This window comes from Mya arenaria, chromosome 2, assembly GCF_026914265.1.
Source record: "Mya arenaria isolate MELC-2E11 chromosome 2, ASM2691426v1".
NCBI lineage: Eukaryota > Metazoa > Mollusca > Bivalvia > Myida > Myidae > Mya > Mya arenaria.
The window spans coordinates 1,825,187-1,847,123 of record NC_069123.1 but is presented as its reverse complement, the minus strand read 5'-3'; the positions used below and the strand labels follow the sequence as shown (position 1 = coordinate 1,847,123).

At 36.8% G+C, this 21,937-nt stretch overlaps 1 protein-coding gene across 1 annotated transcript; it reads right to left on the bottom strand.

Annotated features, from left to right (window-relative positions):
* Positions 1-10: 10 nt before the first annotated feature.
* Positions 11-21,515, bottom strand: LOC128205115 (cadherin-23-like). The gene is made up of 13 exons (XM_052906555.1): positions 21,465-21,515; positions 11,565-11,739; positions 10,771-10,929; positions 10,152-10,292; positions 9,606-9,728; positions 7,733-7,912; positions 7,115-7,296; positions 5,845-6,070; positions 3,587-3,730; positions 3,070-3,170; positions 1,630-1,799; positions 693-736; positions 11-66 (listed from the first exon to the last, which is right to left on the bottom strand). Exons 1-13 carry the CDS (start codon positions 21,513-21,515, stop codon positions 11-13), a joined length of 1,752 nt encoding a protein of 583 aa, XP_052762515.1.
* Between the last annotated feature and the right edge of the window lie 422 nt (positions 21,516-21,937).

Genomic DNA, 21,937 nt, shown 5'->3' with positions numbered 1-21,937 from the left:
GCCGTGGTGCTTACACATTTGGTGAAGGCATTCCCTTGTGCGCAACTTTCCCAATCTCGTTTGGCTCTGGAAATAAACGTTTACAAAAGTATCATTTTTATTATTATTATTATTATTATTATTATTATTATTATTATTATTATTATTATTACAATTATTATTATTATATTTATTATTATTATTGTTGTTGTAGTAGTTGTTGTTGTTGTTGTTGTTAATGTTGTATCTTGGTTGTTGCAATACAAAATTGCCGGTTACACCAAACAAAGATGTTGTTGTTGTTATTGTTATACATTGTTGCTGTTGTTGCTTCTGCTGCTGCTGATGATGATGATGATTTTGCTGTTGTTGTAATTGTTGTTGTTGTTGGTGGTGGTGGTGGTGGTGTGTTGTTGCTGTGTTGTTGTAATTGTTGCTGTTCTTGTTGGTGGTGGTGTGTTGTTGTGTTGCTGTTATAGTTGTTGTTGTTGTTGTTATTGTTGTTTTGGTGGTGGTGGTGTGTTGTTGTTGTTGTTGTTGTTGTTGTTGTTGTTGTTGTTGTTGTAATAACTGGTACTACTTCATGTCATATTTATCTTCAGAAAATATGATAAATTTAATAAATATTAAAAAGCGCATTGTATGAATGACATTGAAATGTTGGAAAGCAAAAAAAAAGACTTTTTAATTCAATAAAAAACAACAACACATACTTGAACTCCAGAAGTCAAATGACTCCGATTTAGGATTCGGTTTTCTGGAAAAATAATGCAAATTAAATAAACACTTACTATTTATGTGCATATATGTAAATGTATGATCAATTGTTTTGATGTGCATATGCTATTTTTACACAAGTTTTTTTACTAAGAGTCCAACATAAAACATTAAAATGCGTGGGATATTTCGTTTCACAAGCATGTTGGTATTATTAAAAGCATAAAAGTTTTTATAAATAAATAGGGTCTGATTACAGAAATGAGCACATAGTTATAAACTTACGGCGAAACTTTTGTCGTCGGTTTCGATGGAATCTTTTTTGGTCTGAAAATGAAAGAGCAATATCGCATCTTGAATATGAAAATGCACAGTAAGTGTTTAATTTGTCATTCTTAGTGTTATTGTTTAATATTTGATCAGGCATGTATAACAAGTATAAAAGCATTTCTTAGTTTGTTAAATTACTTAAACGGACACATTTTAATGCATTCTTAATAATCAAAGACCAAATCAGAATATACTTTGTGTGCAGATTAAAATATAAGCGATTTCTTTGCGCTTTTTAACTGGGGAAGTTTATGACCACGTAGCTATGAATTGAAAAAAAAATAAGCATTTATAAAAGGTTTTTTTCCATCATTTCATCAACATATCATATGCCTTTTTTGGTTTTTCATCATAAAGTCATATGAGTTAAACATAATACATTGTAGTGCATAAATTGTGCCCAGTTATAGACAAAACGAACAAAGGTGTTTCGTAAACAAAACCCTTGTTGATCGGAAAATTTGGCAGGATAGCACGCGCAGACGGCGGCTGAAGTGCACGGGTATTTTATGCGACCTGAATGCGCACGCGCATGGAAGGTTCTTAATAAATATATAGACTATCAACTCGTAGACCGCTATTCGCGAAACAATCACAACTAACATTTTTCCTTTACATATTCGAACAGCTAAGACAGTGGCTATGGACGCCAACGCCACACCAAGGCCCCCACAAGCAGCCACCAAGCCGATGTTCTCCGCTTTCGACCAAAATGACGTTTCTTCCGTCGTTGACGTCACTGCAACCGTCGTCGTTGATGTTAAATATACCTCCTAGAAATTTCAGATGTAAAATTCAAAATGGATGTAAAAAATAGTAGAGCGTTTAAGTTTGAATTGAATTGTTTATTTCCGTGAAAAATGAGTCTTGCATGTGTTTTACATAGTCGATTAAAGGTTTTGACGTTAGAGGGAGTGCATTTAAAGAGCGCACATTGGGGTTTGCGTCCACTTCACAAGGAATTCCCTAAATATGCTTTTAACATGGCATGGAGGTAAGGTCCTCTCTACCATGAAACATTCGGCTAAATTTAGTCTAAAATAGTGCATTATACGCATACTTTCTTGATGATACGCTCACTCGGACAATTTTAAGGCGGAGCGCCGGATGCGTTTTAATTAGCCCCAGACGGTTATATCAACACTATTTATGATTGCATGACGGAGTAAAACACATACTAAACAGAAAACTGTGCGCTTAATATTATCAATCAATCTTTGAGATGGTCCTCTATGCACCAGTCAGTTGTGACCACGGCACCCCCAGGTCCGGGGAATAGCGGGGACTTTGACTTTCGGTCCAGCCAATCCCAGGTAAAATCCCCGCACTGCGAGGACAAATTGCTGGTTAAATCCCCACCACCCGGGCATATCCTAGGTAAGGCCCATTCCCCGCTATTTTTGGCGCGGAAACAAAAATTAAGCATTCACTCGGCACTGCGGGGCCACTTGGAAGGTAAAATCACGGCTTATTTCCCCCGCTATCCCCGGTATACCCCCGGACCTTGGGGCGTGGTTACAATTGACTTAAACTTCAAAGATAACTAACCACATAGATGATGTCAAGTGTTGCAGTGGAAGCCAGGGAAGGGTTCCCTTTATCTGTGGCCGTTACCAAGAAACGATGAGTGTCCCCGAATGTCATAACTTCCGCCGGATATACCTTAAAACAAGATATGAACTTTCAATCGAAACAACTCGGCCATCTCCGGCAAGCTTCGAGCTTCGTCAATTCTGTTGGATAATGGCCGAAGTTTTCCGATTGATGACATTTTTTCAAGAATGGTTCTATTTTCTATCTCAAAGCTTTGCATTGTTAACAAAAACTAATGTTTGTTTACAGATGTATCAATAGTCATTATAGGGGCCGTATTCCATAACAATCCGTTAGATTTATCAGTGAAAATCTGAGTATGTTCATTAGCCTGTAGAATAAATTGACAAGAAAACACTATGAGTCGACTCTTAGTCCAAACATGTTTATTTATTATTGCCCTAGATCGGCTTCGAAACGTTTCGAAACACCCAATTCTGGCTGATATACCTTTAGGATCACACCGCCGGTTGGTGTGAACAGGAAATGGTTCGCTGAACCAATCGTCACTTCCGTCCACGTGAGCTCAAATATTCCGTTGTCTCCTGAATCTGTAGGATTCACACATAGCTTTACATTATGTCTTTTGTACGGCTAAGTCATAGTAAGATGTCGAAAATGCGCTTTCATATTAAATAATAGTAAGACGACATGAAATAACATTTTAATGATTAAGAATGGGCGGAATGAACGTTGCGGAGGAGTCCTTCTTAATCATTAAAATATTATTTCAGGTCATCTAACAGTCTTAGAACACTACCATATTGGCTGACACATTGACATCATTGTCAAAGCAAAAACTGACGCAGGAAGTGTGTATCGGATAAGTGGCAGTAGGCGGCTCTTTAAACACCCGCGAATGTTGAAATTCTTAATGATTAAGCCTTGTTCTTTTGTTACATGCACATTTGACAAGACTTTGATGACACGTGCTCCATCTTAAAAATATTATGTATTTTAACTGAACCTAGGTCCGTGACGTAGCCCCCTGTTTGCACAACAGTGGTGGAAGGGCCGTCATACTGGTTGATTTCCGTCAGGTAGGCAACGTTTCCAAACGTCGGCACATTGTCGTTGACGTCTTTTACGGTAACGCTGACGGTGGCCGTACCTACAACAAAATGCGTTTACAGTTGTATTAATACACGTATGACTCTTTATTTGAGAGAAAAAACGTCATCTTGCCTGTGTTGACGATGTTGGCATGAAGATCATTCTAAAAGCAATTAGGCAAGCGCATTTCAGATACGCTTACGCCGTTGCCAGGACTCTTGATTGTTCTAAAACTAAACAGGTTAACGCCATTTGGTTTCCGTTGATGACGTAGCCATATTTGTTTTTTTATTCTAAACTCAGAAAGACGAGCACCAAGAGTCATTTGGCTGCCGTAAGCGAAGTAGCTATGCCAGAATATTGTTCTGACATCACAAACATCTTTATTTGGCTTTCGCTAACAAAGTCGTCAACACTCATGACTAATCTAGAATTAGGTAGAAGGGCTTCACATGGCTTTCGCTGACGTCATCGTCAGAACTCTTAATTGTTCTTAAAATAGAAAGACGTGCGTCATTTCGCTTCCGCTAATGACGTGTTCAGCATTAATGTTCTAAAATTAGACACACGGTTGCCACGGGTCTTAATTGCCTGATGAGGACGTCCGTCAGATTGTTCTAAAATAAGAAAGACGGGTTTGACCTGACTGGCCTAACAACGACGTCAAGACTTCCAAATGTTTTAAAATCAGACCGACGGGCGCCATTGACCAGCCATTAACAACGCCCTGGGACTTATTAAAGTTTTTGAATAAGACCGACGGGCGCCATTGAGCTGCCAATGGTGATGTCCTCAAGACTATAATGGTTCTAAAATCTGACAGACGGATCTCTTAATGCTTCCTAAGTTAGAATGACCATCGTTATTTGGCGCACCTTGACAACGGCTCCAGGCCCCAATATCAAGAAAATACTCAAGAAAAATCTCAATCTCAGTCTCAACTCTTTTTATTTAATTACAGCATCATATGATTCAAAATTGTAAATGTTTTACCCTTTTTATAATCGCATTCTTTCATGCATTATGTTGATACAAAATTTGGTAAATATTGTATAGAAAAAAAGTTTGAGAGCAAAAAATGTGCTTGAGTCCAATTTATTATTTAAGAATTTTACTCAAGTACATTTTGTGCTGTAGAAATATTTTTCTTTAGAATATTGAGCAATCATGTTAGTTAGCATAATGCATGTGAGAATGTGGTTTTAAAAATTGTAAAACATTAGTAATTCTTAATAATGTCATAGTGTAAGGTGGAACAATGCGTTGAGATTGAGTTTGAGATTTGACTTAAGTATTTTTCGTGGTATTGGGGCCAGGGCTTTCTAGCGACGACGTGGACAAGAGTCATTTATAATTAATTTGGCTTATGTTGTCGACGTCATCACGGCTAAATATCCTTATTTATAATATATGTGAAAATGTTTTTTTACATTTGTTAAAAAAGTGTGTATTTTGAGTGTGAACGTTGTGTCTTCAGACTTTTTGAAAAGTTGCACTATTGGTATACACGCTTTCGACATTTTCAAGACTGTACAAAGTTAATAACGTATATATTTACATAACTAGATGAACCGGATACGGTTAAACAAGTTAAAGCAGTGATTAATGCTGAAACCTCGTTTCCGTTGACGTGTTTACACCGTCAAAGGCCTTGCATTATATAGCAACAAAGATATTCCGGTTACAGTCAACAGTTTGAATGAAGTATTGAAAATAAGATTAATGACTTCTTTGCTTTTCCTATAACTCCACAATTACAGGTACATTTAAAAGTACCTACAGGTACAAGTAAGTTTACAAATGAAGTATCCGTAAACTAGAGCGACACTATGAGCTACGATTGTTGAAAATACATAATTTTATACATTGATTTTACCCTGAAGAGCCATCCGGTCCATTTATATGTGCACATATAGTAAAAAAGGGTTTCAATAACTAGTTCGAGCCAACGAGGAAATCGACCAAAGCGAGTTCGAGCCAACGAGGTTCGACTGAACAATACATCCTCAAATGAAGACAATATGTAATCAAACCTTTCGAATCATGGTCAAGCCTTTTTAAATCGTACTTTCAATGGTTGATTCATTATCACACCAACTGTTAAAACCAAAATGGAAACATAACTACAGGCTGTTTGGAAATACTCACGATCTTGTTCATAAGTTTTCATACCTGTCAACCCATAGTTATCTGTACAGACGAATATTAACGTAACGTTCGTAGAGTGAACGTTTGCGTCAACGTCATAGTTCAACGCAAGGCTTATCATCCCGGTCGTTGCGTCGAAGGCAAAATACGTGCTTTCGGTTGAATATGTCTGATCAATAGATATGGTAAACGTATCACCGACGTCTTCGTCGTCAACGCTAAATCCTGGAGCAACTTTACCAGTGCCACTCTATAAGGAGAAAAAATCATTTCCAAGAAAATAACATTTATTACAAATGAAACAATGATCCTAGTTTTGGCGTCAGGTTTAAAAGTCAAAACTTTTTAGAAGTAGAAAACATATTTTTATCCAACTTGTTGTTGTTATATGGTCTTAATTCCACGGAAAGATATTTTCAAGGGTATATCATTTTTCCATGTTGATATATATTTTTTAAGAGTTCTTTTTATAGCTCATCGCTTCATGCGGACCAATCAGATCCGAGTATTTTGTTCACTCTACTTTGGGTATTGGTGTACTTGTTTTATTTTTGAAATATACAAACAAAGGGAGCAACTTTATATATAATTTGTAAAATCTTCATGATTAAGACTGACGGACTAAAACGTGATGTCAGCAGGCGGGGAACCAAATTATGACGTCATGTCTGTATAGTAATAGTTAAAACTTATTGTGTAAAATTTTAACGATTAAGAAGGGCTGAGCCATTAAAATTTTAACATTGTGTTAACTATTATAACGTGTTGTAAGTAGGCGGGGAACCAAATTATGACTTCAAGCCCAGCGAGAGATTTCATTAACTGTAAGTTTAGTTTATATTTATAGCTGTAAAATTGCAATCCGTAACGATTAAGCGCGATACTTATTGAAGACAGATAGGCAAACTTATTGGCTGGAAATGTAGATCAATATGCGTGAAGTCATCAAATGAATCCACTACGTCACGTAGTTTTATGAACGGAATACAGTGAACAAAACGTTTGCAAAACCAAACGTTTGAGCTGTTGCTGATTCGCACGCACACACGCACGCACTCACTCACTCACGCACGCACGCACACACGCACATACGCACGCACGCACGAACGAACGCACGCACATACATACGCACGCACACTAAAAAGAAACAGTATATATATATATACATATAATTATATATATCTATATATATATCCAAAAATCCAGTGGCTTGTTCGCACGCACGCACACACGCACGCATCCACGCACGCAAATACAAAAAAGCAGTATATATATTCAATAATCCAAGTCTTACATTTCCTTCGTACATGTATACGTAGTAAACTTCCGGCGTGAAGTAGCAACGCTCATTGACGTCAATGACGGTAATTGTGAGAAGATACGCCTCTGACGTCACTTCATCGTCACTGGCGTAAAACTGTATTGCAAAGTAGCTGCATTCTTCATAGTTAAAACTCGTCGTCAATTTTAGCGTGTCTGAAATTGCATATAATTTTTTTCAGATGCATGCCTTTTACTAATTTTAAATCTTTTATATTATGTTCTCACTTTCAATCAATAATTCGTCCCTAGTTCTAGATACTAAGATGCAGAAAGTGCGCCAATCTAAAAACAGAACTTTGTGTTTTGTGTGAGTTACTATGAATACAAACTTTCTAAAAAGAGACGAAACCAGGTTAAGAATGAGAGCAATCAAGAAATTTCACAAAATTTGGGTATCTTAATGGAAACAGTGAACTTCACCTAATTCGTAACAACCAAAAAAAACAATTATTCAAGATCTTTCTTGATATTTCGTAAACCTGGGTAAATAATTAGTATCAGCTTTCCATAAAATTAGGAAATCGAGAACGATCTTTCATCGCTACATCAATACAAACGTTCAGAAGGAAACAGTTATAAGGACTCATACTTTTGTTGTGAATGTAGAACATATCAGTGTATTCTGGCGGGTTAACGGTGAAGGTCACTCTGACAGCTCCTGACCCTGTGTCATCAAGGTCAAGGATAAGTAAGTTCCCGTTAGTGGAAGTGTCCTCGTTCTTCTGTATGGCCGCCGGTAGGTTGTTGATGACAGGCACTGTGTTCACGTCTGCAACATTATATGATTGGAAAAACTCAGGAAATTATACACGTCTTGTTTTGTTTTTCGACTTGTCACGATGCGTATCCATATCGGTACCCTCTTTGCGAAATCTACTGAAACGGTACCCTCTTTGCACATGCAACGGTCGTTCTCTGCTGAAAATAAATCGACGATGGACAACAAGCCAGTAAATGTTCATTCAACTGTTGGACTGTTGTCATGTGCAAAAGAAGTATACCACGGAACACTAGAATGTTATAGCTATGTCTTTTTTGTAATGTGCCCATTTTTCAATTACTGCAACTCCACAATAAGCTACACAATATCGATATGTCTTGCCTCGCCCACCGCCTCTGTATGTTCTGCGGGCTTAAATGAACCACTGGTTTGATTATGTACACCCCATACACATTACATGTATTCATTTATATATCATATTCATACAAATGGCAACTAATAGTCTAAAATATGTGGTAAATTCATAAAAACACCCTACTTTCGGTTTTGCAGCGGCACGGGATACCTCTTTGCTACTGATTTTTTATATCACTGGTACCCTCTCTCTCATTTTTTTATGACCGTGGAATTCTTTCTCCTAAGATTTGACCTTGTGACCTTGATTTTGACCGGGGATGACCCATATTAAAGAACTTTCAAGATATTATGAAGACAAATATACTGTCCAAGTTTCATAAAGATTTGACTTTTTTTATTTATGACGTGGAAAGATTTTCCTGAGATTTGGCCTTGTGACGTAGAATTTGACCCGCGGTGACCGATATAAAAAATGAGCAAGATAACATGCAGACAAATATTCTGACCAAGTTTCATCAAGATATGGAAAAAAAACGTTGAATTTATTACGCGGATTTATTTTTCCTAAGATTTGACCTAATGACCTAAATTTTGACCCGGGTTGACCCATATTAAAAAAAAAAAATGCAATATATAATGCAGACAAGCATTCTGACCATGTTTTATCAAGATTTGATAAAAATTGTTGAATTTATTACCGTTAAATATTTCTTCTAAAGATTTGAACTAGTGACCTAGTTTTTGACCCGAGAGAGATGACCCATATTCAAGATAACATAGTGACAAATAGTCTGACCAAGTTTGATAACCATTGGACAAAAACTCTTGATTTAATTACATAAAATGAAAACTTAACCGCAGAATTGTTAACGCCCGCCCGCCCGGTTTTCGCCATTGTATAACCCGTATTTGATTTCGATGAAAACTCTAGCTAAACACGACGGGATGCTTTTTAAATTCAACGTTCTACAGGGGCAAATCCAGGAATTGACGTTAGAAGGGGCGTAACTCTAGTGCGTAACCTTTTGAATTGCGTCCTGCCGAAATAACCGAAAATTATTTGGTCTAATATGTTTGCATGGTGGTTTGGTGGTAGTCCCCACTTTTTTAAAACAATTTCTAGTCCGATATTGCGCATTTAGGAGGTATTGTATTACTCTTCATTACTTTTTTCCAATGTTGAAAAAAAGGTAAAGTTTGACGATATATTTTTATTTTATTTTTTTTGGGGGGGGGGGGGGTGGAGGTTGGGCGTGCGGCGGGTCCCCCCCCCCGTTTGGATCCGCTAGTGTACTGTCAATTTGCCATTTATTCTATACAACTTTAGCTTGATGTGTCAACAATTTATTATAAAACGCCGCTAAAACCAAAAGTAATAACGTACTGTTAATAAACACGGTGAACGTTTCTGACGTTACGTCCTTGCCGTCATTCACGTTAACGGTTAGCACGTAGGCGCTGTCGACTGCGTATTTGAAGTCTTTCTTTGCGCTGATTTTTCCCGAAACTGAAAGTACAATCGCAAATTTAGTATCTGTACGACAAAAATGAAAAAAAAAATACACACTAACACGAAATGTGTATCTGTGAAAACTGCGGTTGTCTGACATGCATACATAGACACAAGTTTCTTTAAAATAAATTTTAAATGGATATTATTCTATTTTATCTACGATATCCATGTTTGTTTAGGTTCGTTTAAGGACGATAACTCTCATTTGAATACTGTCATATTGGTCAATAACATCTATATCATACGATATAATTTGATAAAACTGTTTTTTACTTATAAGCTATGAAATACACATGCATGTTATTTATATTGATGCAAAATCATTATAATAATATTTTGGTCAATATGACAGCATGTTTCACAGCTAATAAGTTAAAAAATTGTATAATATTTTATGACTTAATAAGCTGTATTCACCGGAATTTATTTCAAACAGGTCGGGTTCCTCCGGATCTGACGTCATTGAAAACGTCAGAAGGGAACTGTCATTATCAGACGCCAAGACGGTGTAGATTGTTGACTTCAACTTGGTAGAGGCCGCGTTCTGGTTTTTGTCAGCTAAAATGGAATTTTAATGGTATTCAGATAGATTATGGTAGATAATAATCTCGTTTGAAATGTAAACAAAATGCTTGTTCAATGATAAAAAATGATCAAACGTTCAAATTATAGAGGATAATTGTTTGTATCAATGTAAGATCGTAGTATATATTTCGACCAGTCAGCAGCAAAGATATATTTCGCAAGTGGTGTAAAACAAACTTGTTTTATAATATGCCTAAAATTGGAGTTAAAGGCATTCAATAACACTTTTAGATAACGCCCCTATTTCTATGCGCACGTGACGTCATTGACGTCGTTGAAATTGTGTTCCAACCTTGTGCGCGCTAACGTTTGATTTGGAACTGAGAGCGGGCTAAAATTTCAAAACAGTGAAAAATATCGCTAACAAACAATTATCTTATTGTTTGGTTATTATTTAAAATGTTACTTTATTCTCGTAAAAGAATTGCATTCATAAAACATTTGAATTTACCTGGCAAATTATCAAATGTGGGCGGTAAATTTGGAATGACAAATACAGTGACGTCAACGGATGCGTTGCCATAGCTATCCTCACACGTGACTGTGATGACGTAACTTGACGTCACACTGTAGTCAAGCCCAGGGTCGTTCATTAAATACAAGCGATAGGCTGCAAAAGAAAAGCAGAAGACAAACGGAATCATATTCAATGTAGAATAAACCCTGACATATCACAATATATATATTTTTTTAAAAGTCGCCAATATTATTCGACGATATGTTTACAATATTTATATGTAAACTAAAAAACAAGTACAGCAGTCGAAGTTTAAACATTAACCCTGTTAAATGGTACAGATTCAATGCCAAACACATAGAACACAAAAACAAACAATCAAAAACAAGAAACATAAAACAACAGCTCAAAACTACGCAAACAACACAGTACATATACTATACATGTATATAAAAAAACTACGTGTGAAGAACTGTACCGCCTTGGCACGGTCTGTAAAATGTAAAGAAAATATCGAGCCAAGAGGGAATGCTTACAAAGAGTAAAACAAAATTGATCCTTTACATCCAGTTCGAACCAACGAGAAAAACGATATCGAGCCAATGGGTCTCGACTGTATATAGGCCTATTACACATTCTGATGCCAATATTGGTTTACCTTGTATAGACATTTTTATGAAATACCGTACATAAGTGACGTGCGTTCCCTGTCCATGAAAGGTACACATTGTGCAGGCTAGTTTAGTGATGGTTTAAGCTTGGCTAAATCATAGACAAACAAAACTAACCTCCATTGTAAACCCAAAAGCCAAATGCCTCTGAAAAAGGAGAAGTATCACTGACGTCACAGCTGAGCGCGTCATCATCTACAGCTGTGACGTTGAACGTATGCAGCAGTTGAAACGCCACGTTGTTCTCGCTGATACTTATAGTGGGTGGCTGGGATATTTCTGGAGGCAAACTCTGTGTAAACAATATTTTTTTAAACGTTCAATAATAAGAAGCCCGAAGCGATGTGTGTTGGTCTTGTAGCGTTGTGTTTCTCTTGTTCGATGTGTTTTGGTCATGTAAGGTTGTGTTTCTCTTGTTTAATGTGTTTTGGTCTTGTAGCGTTGTGTTTCTCATGTTTAATGTGTTTTGATCTTGTAGCGTTGTGTTTCTCTTGTTCGATGTGTTTTGGTCATGTAAGGTTGTGTTTCTCTTGTTTAATGTGTTTTGGTCTTGTAGCGTTGTGTTTCTCATGTTTAATGTGTTTTGATCTTGTAGCGTTGTGTTTCTCTTGTTCGATGTGTTTTGGTCATGTAGCGTTGTGTTTCTCTTGTTCGATGTGTTTTGGTCATGTTGCGTTGTGTTTCTCTTGTTCAATGTGTGTTTGGACTTGTAGCGTTGTGTTTCTCTTGTTCAATTTGTTGTGGTCATGTAAGGTTGTGTTTCTCTTGTTCAATGTGTTTTGGTCATGTAAGGTTGTGTTTCTCTTGTTCGATGTGTTTTGGTCATGTAAGGTTGTGTTTCTCTTGTTCAATGTGTGTTTGGACTTGTAGCGTTGTGTTTCTCTTGTTCAATTTGTTTTGGTCATGTAAGGTTGTGTTTCTCTTGTTCAATTTGTGTTTAGTCTTGGAGCATTGTGTGTCTCTTGTTAAATGTGTTTTTATCTTGTAGCGTTGTGTTTCTCTTGTTCGATGTGTTTTGGTCATGTAAGGTTGTGTTTCTCTTGTTCAATGTGTTTTGGTCATGTAAGGTTGTGTTTCTCTTGTTTAATGTGTTTTGGTCATGTAAGGTTGTGTTTCTCTTGTTCAATGTGTGTTTGGACTTGTAGCGTTGTGTTTCTCTTGTTCAATTTGTTTTGGTCATGTAAGGTTGTGTTTCTCTTGTTCAATTTGTGTTTAGTCTTGGAGCATTGTGTGTCTCTTGTTCAATGTGTTTTTATCTTGTAGCGTTGTGTGTCTCTTGTTCAATGTGTTTTGGTCTTGTAGCGTTGTGTGTCTCTTGTTCGATGTGTTTTGATCTTGTAGCGTTGTGTTTCTCCTGTTCGATGTGTTTTGGTCATGTAGCGTTGTGTTTCTCTTGTTCAATGTGTTTTGGTCATGTAAGGTTGTGTTTCTCTTGTTCAATTTGTGTTTAGTCTTGGAGCATTGTGTGTCTCTTGTTAAATGTGTTTTTATCTTGTAGCGTTGTGTTTCTCTTGTTCGATGTGTTTTGGTCATGTAAGGTTGTGTTTCTCTTGTTCAATGTGTTTTGGTCATGTAAGGTTGTGTTTCTCTTGTTCAATGTGTTTTGGTCATGTAAGGTTGTGTTTCTCTTGTTCAATGTGTGTTTGGACTTGTAGCGTTGTGTTTCTCTTGTTCAATTTGTTTTGGTCATGTAAGGTTGTGTTTCTCTTGTTCAATTTGTGTTTAGTCTTGGAGCATTGTGTGTCTCTTGTTCAATGTGTTTTTATCTTGTAGCGTTGTGTGTCTTTTGTTCAATGTGTTTTGATCTTGTAGCGTTGTGTTTCTCTTGTTCGATGTGTTTTGGTCATGTTGCGTTGTGTTTCTCTTGTTCAATTTGTTTTGGTCATGTAAGGTTGTGTTTCTCTTGTTCAATGTGTTTTGGTCATGTAAGGTTGTGTTTCTCTTGTTCAATGTGTGTTTTGGTCTTGTAGCGTTGTGTGTCTCGTGTTCAATGTGTGTTTTGGTCTCGTAGCGTTGTGTATCTCTTGTTCAATATGTGTTTTGGTCTTGTAGCATTGTGTGTCTCTTGTTCAATGTGTTTTGGTCTTGTAGCATTGTGTGTCTCTTGTTCAATGTGTTTTGGTCTTGTAGCATTGTGTGTCTCTTGTTCAATGTATATTGGTCTTGTAGCGTTGTGTGTCTCTTCTTCGATGTGTTTTGGTCTTGTAGCGTTGTGTATCTCTTGTTCAATATGTGTTTTGGTCTTGTAGCGTTGTGTGTCCCTTGTTCAATGTGTTTTGGTCTTGTAGCATTCTGTGTCTCTTGTACAATGTGTTTTGGTCTTGTAGCACTGTGTGTCTCTTGTTAAACGTGTTTTTGGTATTGTAGCGTTGTGTGTCCCTGGTGCAATGTGTGTTTTGGTCTAGTAGCGTTGCGTGTCTCTTGTTCAATATGTTATGGTCTTGTAGCGTTGTGTGTCTCTTGTTCAATGTGTTTTGGTCTTATAGCGTTGTGTGTCTCTTGTTCAATGTGTTTTGGTCTTGTAGCGTTGTGTGTCTCTTGTTCAATGTGTTTTGGTCTTATAGCGTTGTGTGTCTCTTGTTCAATGTGTTTTGGTCTTATAGCGTTGTGTGTCTCTTGTTCAATGTGTTTTGGTCTTGTAGCGTTGTGTGTCTCTTGTTCAATGTGTTTTGTACTTGTAGCGTTGTGCTTCTCTTGTTCAATGTGTTTTGGTCTTATAGCGTTGTGTGTCTCTTGTTCAATGTGTTTTGGTCTTGTAGCGTTGTGTGTCTCTTGTTCAATGTGTTTTGGTCTTGTAGCGTTGTGTGTCCTTTGTTCAATGTGTTTTGGTCTTGTAGCATTGTGTGTCTCTTGTACAATGTGTTTTGGTCTTGTAGCGTTGTGTGTCTCTTGTTCAATGTGTTTTGGTCTTGTAGCGTTGTGTGTCCTTTGTTCAATGTGTTTTGGTCTTGTAGCATTGTGTGTCTCTTGTACAATGTGTTTTGGTCTTGTAGCACTGTGTGTCTCTTGTTAAACGTGTTTTTGGTATTGTAGCGTTGTGTGTCCCTGGTGCAATGTGTGTTTTGGTCTAGTAGCGTTGCGTGTCTCTTGTTCAATACGTTATGGTCTTGTAGCGTTGTGTGTCTCTTGTTCAATGTGTTTTGGTCTTATAGCGTTGTGTGTCTCTTGTTCAATGTGTTTTGGTCTTGTAGCGTTGTGTGTCTCTTGTTCAATGTGTTTTGGTCTTGTAGCGTTGTGTGTCTCTTGTTCAATGTGTTTTGGTCTTGTAGCGTTGTGTGTCTCTTGTTCAATGTGTTTTGGTCTTGTAGCGTTGTGTGTCTCTTGTTCAATGTGTTTTGGTCTTGTAGCGTTGTGTGTCTCTTGTTCAATATGTGTTTTGGTCTTATAGCGTTGTGTGTCTCTTGTTCAATGTGTGTTTTGGTCTTGTAGCGTTGTGTGTCTCTTGTTCAATGTGTTTTGGTCTTGTAGCGTTGTGTGTCTCTTGTTCAATGTGTTTTGGTCTTGTAGCGTTGTGTGTCTCTTGTTCAATGTGTTTTGGTCTTATAGCGTTGTGTGTCTCTTGTTCAATATGTAATGGTCTTGTAGCGTTGTGTGTCTCTTGTTCAATGTGTTTTGGTCTTGTAGCGTTGTGTGTCTCTTGTTCAATGTGTTTTGGTCTTGTAGCGTTGTGTGTCTCTTGTTCAATGTGTTTTGGTCTTGTAGCGTTGTGTGTCTCTTGTTCAATATGTTATGGTCTTGTAGCGTTGTGTGTCTCTTGTTCAATGTGTTTTGGTCTTATAGCGTTGTGTGTCTCTTGTTCAATGTGTTTTGGTCTTGTAGCGTTGTGTGTCTCTTGTTCATTGTGTTTTGGTCTTGTAGCGTTGTGTGTCTCTTGTTCAATATGTTATGGTCTTGTAGCGTTGTGTGTCTCTTGTTCAATGTGTTTTGGTCTTGTAGCGTTGTGTGTCTCTTGTTTAATGAGTTTTGATCTTGTAGCGTTGTGTGTCTCTTGTTCGATGTGTTTTTGGTCTTGTAGCATTGTGTGTCTCTTGTTCAATGTGTTTTGGTTTTGTAGCGTTGCGTGTCTCTTGTTCAATGTATTTTTTGGTCTTGTAGCGTTGTGTGTCTCTTGTTCAATGTGTTTTTGGTCTTGTAGCGTTGGGAGTATTTTGTTCAATGTGTGTTGTGGTCTTGTAGCGTTGTGTGCCACTTGTTCAATATGTGTTTTGGTCTTGTACCGTTGTGTGTCTCTTGTTCAATGTGTGTTTTTTGTCTCGTAGCATTGTGTGTCTCTTGTTCAATGTGTGTTTTGGTCTCGTAGCGTTGTGTGTCTCTTGTTCAATGTGTGTTTTGGTCTCGTAGCGTTGTGTGTCTCTTGTTCAATGTGTGTTTTGGTCTCGTAGCGTTGTGTGTCTCTTGTTCAATGTGTGTTTTGGTCTTGTAGCGTTGTGTGTCTCTAGTTCAATGTGTTTTGATATCGTAGCGTTGTGTGTCTCTTGTTCAATGTGTATTTGATCTTGTAGCGTTGTGTGTCTCTTGTTCAATGTGTGTTTTGGTCTAGTAGCGTTGCGTGTCTCTTGTTCAATATGTTATGGTCTCGTAGCGTTGTGTGTCCCTGGTGCAATGTGTTTTGGTCTTGTAGCGTTGTGTGTCTCTCGTTCAATGTGTTTTGGTCTTGTAGCGTTGTGTGTCTCGTGTTCAATGTGTTTTGGTCTTGTAGCGTTGTGTGTCTCTTGTTCAATGTGTTTTGGTCTTGTAGCGTTGTGTGTCTCTAGTTCAATGTGTTTTGATCTCGTAGCGTTGTGTGTCTCTTGTTCAATGTGTATTTGATCTCGTAGCGTTGTGTTTCTCTTGTTCAATGTGTGTTTTGGTCTAGTAGCGTTGCGTGTCTCTTGTTCAATATGTTATGGTCTCGTAGCGTTGTGTGTCCCTGGTGCAATGTGTTTTGGTCTTGTAGCGTTGTGTGTCTCTCGTTCAATGTGTTTTGGTCTTGTAGCGTTGTGTGTCTCTTGTTCAATGTGTTTTGGTCTCGTAGCGTTGTGTGTCTCTTGTTCAATGTGTGTTTTGGTCTCGTAGCGTTGTGTGTCTCTCGTATAATGTGTTTTGGTCTTGTAGCGTTGTGTGTCTCGTGTTCAATGTGTTTTGGTCTTGTAGCGTTGTGTGTCTCTTGTTCAATATGTGTTTTGGTCTCGTAGCGTTGTGTGTCTCTTGTTCAATGTGTTTTGGTCTTGTAGCGTTGTGTGTCTCTTGTTCAATGTGTTTTGGTCTTGTAGCGTTGTGTGTCTCTAGTTCAATGTGTTTTGTCTTGTAGCGTTGTGTGTCTCGTGTTCAATGTGTTTTGAACTTGTGGCGTTGTGCGTCTCTTGTTTAATGTGTATTTGGTCTAGTAGAGCTGTGGTTTCTCTTGATTAATGTGTTTTGGTCTTGTAGCGTTGTGTGTCTCTGGTTTAATGACTGCTTTACCTTTACCGTAGTGCCTTTAACGATACGCTCAAGTGATATTGATATTTAAAATGTGTAACAAACAGTTCTTTTTATCGTTGGATGTTATCTTACCAATTTACACCAAAACGTTCCGTATGGCATGTTAATTTGAGCGATTTTATCTGTTTTGGTAGAGCCGAAAGTTAGTTTTTGTGGTATAATTATTAGAAAATATCAAGTTTTGTGAAATCCGGTGATTTTATTTCGACAGCATTATCTATTGGTTTAATGATTATAAACTTATTAAATAAGTACGTGCTTAATTATTACAAACTTAATCAAGATGCTTCAAAGTTAATGTTCCTTAAAGATTACTCCCAAATAAAATTTACCACAATTAATAATATTGTTTTAATATTCCAAAACGGATGAATAAATGTCGAAAACAATAGTTCTTATGAAGGATACCGAGTTTAATTTGAAAGAAATTAGCCTAAAACACGGTATTTCTACCTTATGAGACTACAGTAGACCACAGTAAATCTTTTAGCATTCACCAATCATTTGATTTTTGCGTATTCCGCTATTAAATACATGGTTACAATCTTGTTATCAGTAATTAATATTTTCCATAAATGCATTATTTAGTAAGTAGTTAAAGTTTCAGCACTCAAAATAAATGTTTGTTCTACATGTGTATACATGTATTGATTTTGAATAAGAGTGTCACTTTAATACACTACTGCAAATTTAAAGTTTTCGTTGTGAATCATTCTTTCCTACAATAAAAAGGTTTAATGATAAATGTCTGCTACTTACTGCAATGCACACAGAAATAATTAGAAAACCAGCAATTCCACTAATTTTCATTTTGTTCATTATAAAGAGTAAACCATCACAGAAAAAAGCATGAAAAAAGACACAACTGTTTTCGGCAAGAAGAATTCTGCAAAAATCCAAATTATTCAACATTGTTCAAATATTTACCCCAAAAAGCTACAAAGTACAAATGTACGTAAATAAAAAGATTTCATAACAGTATTTGCATATGTAAAACCGGAAGACACGAATTTGAATAGTTTTTGAAGTTGCTCAATCGTTTACAATCACTGTCCCGAGGGGTTCATGAAGTCTCGATGGAGCGGTTTAGGCAAACAAGTTATTCAATACCAATTCGGTTCAAATAAACAGTTTACTTCCTCACAAACTATGGAAAAGTAAGCACAACTATTTATTACAATAGGACTCAATAGCATGGCGCATTACTTTAAAGAACCGTCTTTTATTAAATTTCATCAATTTAACAGAAGAGAATAATACGATCATAATATCGAAGTTAATAGTGAACGTACACATCATTACATTAAAGTTCAACCAAATTATACTTGTATTTAAATAATGAAATTCACTTATTAAGTTCACATGAACCTGAACGGTACGCTGCACTATAAGAGAAATTCAATAAGTATGCAATAGTTAGATGACACGAAGTAACATTTTAATGATTAAGAATGGGTGGAGTGAACCCTTACCCTAATAATTCATATCTTTTAGCAAGCTAGCGTAAACAAAGTCTTAAAAATATCTCAAGATTAAATTAAAACATATTTATTAAGTAACTTAAAATCATAATGTTTCTTGTTACATGAATTATATGATTAGAATTACTGATGATCAGTAGACATGCAATGTATATATTTAATAGAGAGAGAGAGAAAAAGAGAGAGAGGGGGGGGGCGAGAGAGAGAGAGAGAGAGAGAGAGAGAGAGAGAGAGAGAGAGAGAGAGAGATGGGGAGGGGGGGGGGGGGGCGAGAGAGAGAAGGAAAGGGAGAGAGAGAGAGAGAGAGAGAGAGAGAGGGCAATAATGAAAACACAGTTAAAAGTAAGTACCTTAAAATACAAAACCGCATAAAGTCTTTCATGTAAGTGAAGCGATAACATATGAATTAAATAACATTCGAGGGCCATTCGTAAAGTCCCGGACTGTCCTAATATGATGTTAAGAGATATTTTTAATAAGTGGGTAGAGAGACACCGGAAATGTGTCCGTTCGTGCGGCGGATATTTTGAAAAGGTGTAACGTTAAACATGATGTCGCGTTATGTTTGCTGTGCAAAGTGCTCCGTGTTGTTCATGGTTATGTGTAAAAGGGTGATGCCTTTCATCGTTTATTGTTTGTTTCCTGTAAAATTTGCAGCACATCTTTCAAACACATTTGTCTTCCGTACTGTTGTATTATTTTGGTTTTAAAGTAAACAGTTTCGATATCATAATCAGAGTCCGGGAACTTTATGACTGACCCTCGTATAAGGCGGAAAAACGTAATGTTTGTTTCTGATTTCACTGACAAAATCTATAGCGTAGTAAAGGTCGAGATGTTTTATTATTTTATTAATTGAAGTTGTGTCTGTATATACTATTTTTACAATGTAAACTGTCCCAAGTCGGTCTGAATGTATTTAAGGCCTTAAAAAACATTTGGTTCGGGTTACCGGACCTACCTACGGAATAGGCGCCGACCCTACTGTTTTCAGTTGGGGAAAAAAATGAAAAACTAAAAAAATTAAAAAAAACATTAATTGCTTTTCTCTTTGTTTTTAAAAACCTTAAATGTTTATACAGAAGATAACTTTGGCACCATTTTCCAATGATGAAAATAACATTCTTATATAAAGCTTAATAAAAAGAAAAAAAGCCTACCTACCCTACCTACTTTTGAAAAGGATGTAACCCTAACCAAACAATATTTTTAGGCCTAAGTTTTCTTTTCATGCAGGAAATTACCGAAAATTTATCCAATAGGAGCAAAAAATAACGGTCAGAAAGAAAAAATGTCTGCTGGTACAATGTCGGTATACCACGTGATAAATTACGTCACATATGCTACGTCGGAAGACAAAATTTTGCTTCAAATAAAGACTTTAAACAAAGATAATTGTTCTTCTACTACACCATTTTTAAATGAAACATAGGGGAGTCTATGCCGCTTGAAGAGTCCAGCCTTTTTTAAATACCGGAGTTTGATAAGATGATTCATCAAACACGACAAACCTGTTTCCAAAATAATGTTTTGACAGTGCTCTGTCAGACGGCCGTTTAGTGTAAACGTTTTCGAAGTGAAGAAACTAAACTCTCAATCAAATTCAGTAAAAACCATAGGCGGGCTCCGTAAGCGTGGTAGACTGCACATGTTTTAGTTTATGGTGAATACACAGTTAAGTTATCTTTGTTTGAAGTCTTCATTGAAGCAAAAAGTTGCCTTCAGACGTAGCATTTATGACGTAATTTATCACGTGGTATACACTCACTGTGTTGATAGCAAATTTGGGGTCGGTTGCAAAACAAGGAAAGGTCGGGAACCGGAAAAGAGAAAAAACAATTCCGGAGTATAAATGCATCGTTTTATGTACATTAATGCTTATTGATGTACGTCTCGGTTTTAATTGCTGATCAATAAATTAAGCCCGCAAAAAATGTTTGTGTCAATGATAGAAATATTCAACTATAACTTTTCTGACGCATTGAGTGTTTAAATGTACGAACTTCAAAAAAAATTAAAAGTTGTCGTCAGACGACCCGAACGCAATCAATAACGAGCACATCTTTAATGGCTTTATAAGTTTATTGAATGCAGTTATACACTCCATGATTGCAACTTCTTACAACGATTCAAACACAAATGCAGATTAAATGATGGATCATTATTTATTTAATTGTTTTCTATATCAGTGTCTACATTTTATTTCAATGATTACGCTATCTGCATTGAACACACATACGACTGTGGTGTTTATGTTTCATTGCTAAAACAAAGAAACAAAATACCAAAGAACATAAATGAGCACCTTTTAAATTTTACAAACGTTCATTCTGTTTATGCAATAGAAACTTCAGTGGCCAGTCCATTAGCGGAACTCTATTATATGTTGTTTATTGACACAATGATCAGAGGCCTAAATGGGCAAATACAACACATCATTCATTTGTGTTCAATTCGAAGAACCCATAGATCAACGAAGGTCACATAAAATAATTAAAAAAAAACAGTGACATACAAACCATGTTTAAATCGCAAGTGGTATCCAAATAAACACATCAATGCCATGCTGATCTTTTTAACACGCATTTTGTTAATATTTAAATCCATTTTCACAGTCAAGTTATTTCATTTTCTCCATTCCCACAAACGTTCAAATGTGACGGGTCCGTGGTCTAGTGGTAACACACTTGACTGTCGATCCAGGGGTCGCAGGTTTGATTCCCATCCGCAGTAAACAAATACTAATCGCCTTCCAGGAGGGACGTTAAATGGGGGTCTCCCCTGTGACAGTGCTATTTATACACTAGTGCACGTTAAAAAAACAGGGTAGCTCTAACCAGGGTTACATTCCGTCTGTGTACTATGCTCCAAAAACATAAATGACTATCAATCTTATCGGAACAGTCGCCAAATTGGCAAGGCCCCAGTGCGAGTAGAGCTAAGCTTACACACCACTACGTTCAAATACGTATTATTGAGTATAACCTCACGGCGTCTTAAAATCCGAAAATGTTAGTTTAATGACATTATTGGTGTCAAAGGTTTGGTCCTTATTTGTCTTTTTTAATGTTACTTTGTTTCCAGTTATCTCCTCAATAGTCGGATCCATTATACCCTTTGCCATACTGGTATCTACAACAATTTCATTTACTGCAGCCAAGTCTTTGGAAATAAAGGTGGAAATGAAATGAAGATCACCAATGTCGGTGTCTTTAACGGTCAATTTTCCTCTTAACCTACCATGACGATAAACTAGTGTTAAGAAATTCCCATTTGCGTACTTAATGGATAATTCTCCTTTGAAACCATTGATGTCAATGGATTTTATTCGGTTTCCCAAAGCTCCAAAAACAAACATCGAGACACCGTATTCCGTCGAACCTCTGACTTTCACCATCCTAGATATAAACGTCTGATGGACAATAAACAATTCTCCATTATTGGTGATCTTCAAGAAATGGATGTTAGGTTTCCTGAATACTTCAAGAGCTACATATTTTCCCGGTCTTTGTTTTCCATTTACAGATAAATCCATGCCATATTTTC

Bases quoted from the DNA above. Each gene is read 5' to 3' on its own strand.
- LOC128205115 (XM_052906555.1), bottom strand. From the start codon at position 21,515: ATGGCAAAGGGTATAATGGATCCGACTATTGAGGAGATAACTGGAAAC. The intron at 10,293-10,770 runs GTAAATTCAAAT...ATTCCATTTTAG, and splicing joins CACATTTGATAATTTGCCAG to CTGACAAAAACCAGAACGCG. The intron at 1,800-3,069 runs GTATATCAGCCA...TGAAATTTCTAG, and splicing joins CCGGCGGTGTGATCCTAAAG to GAGGTATATTTAACATCAAC.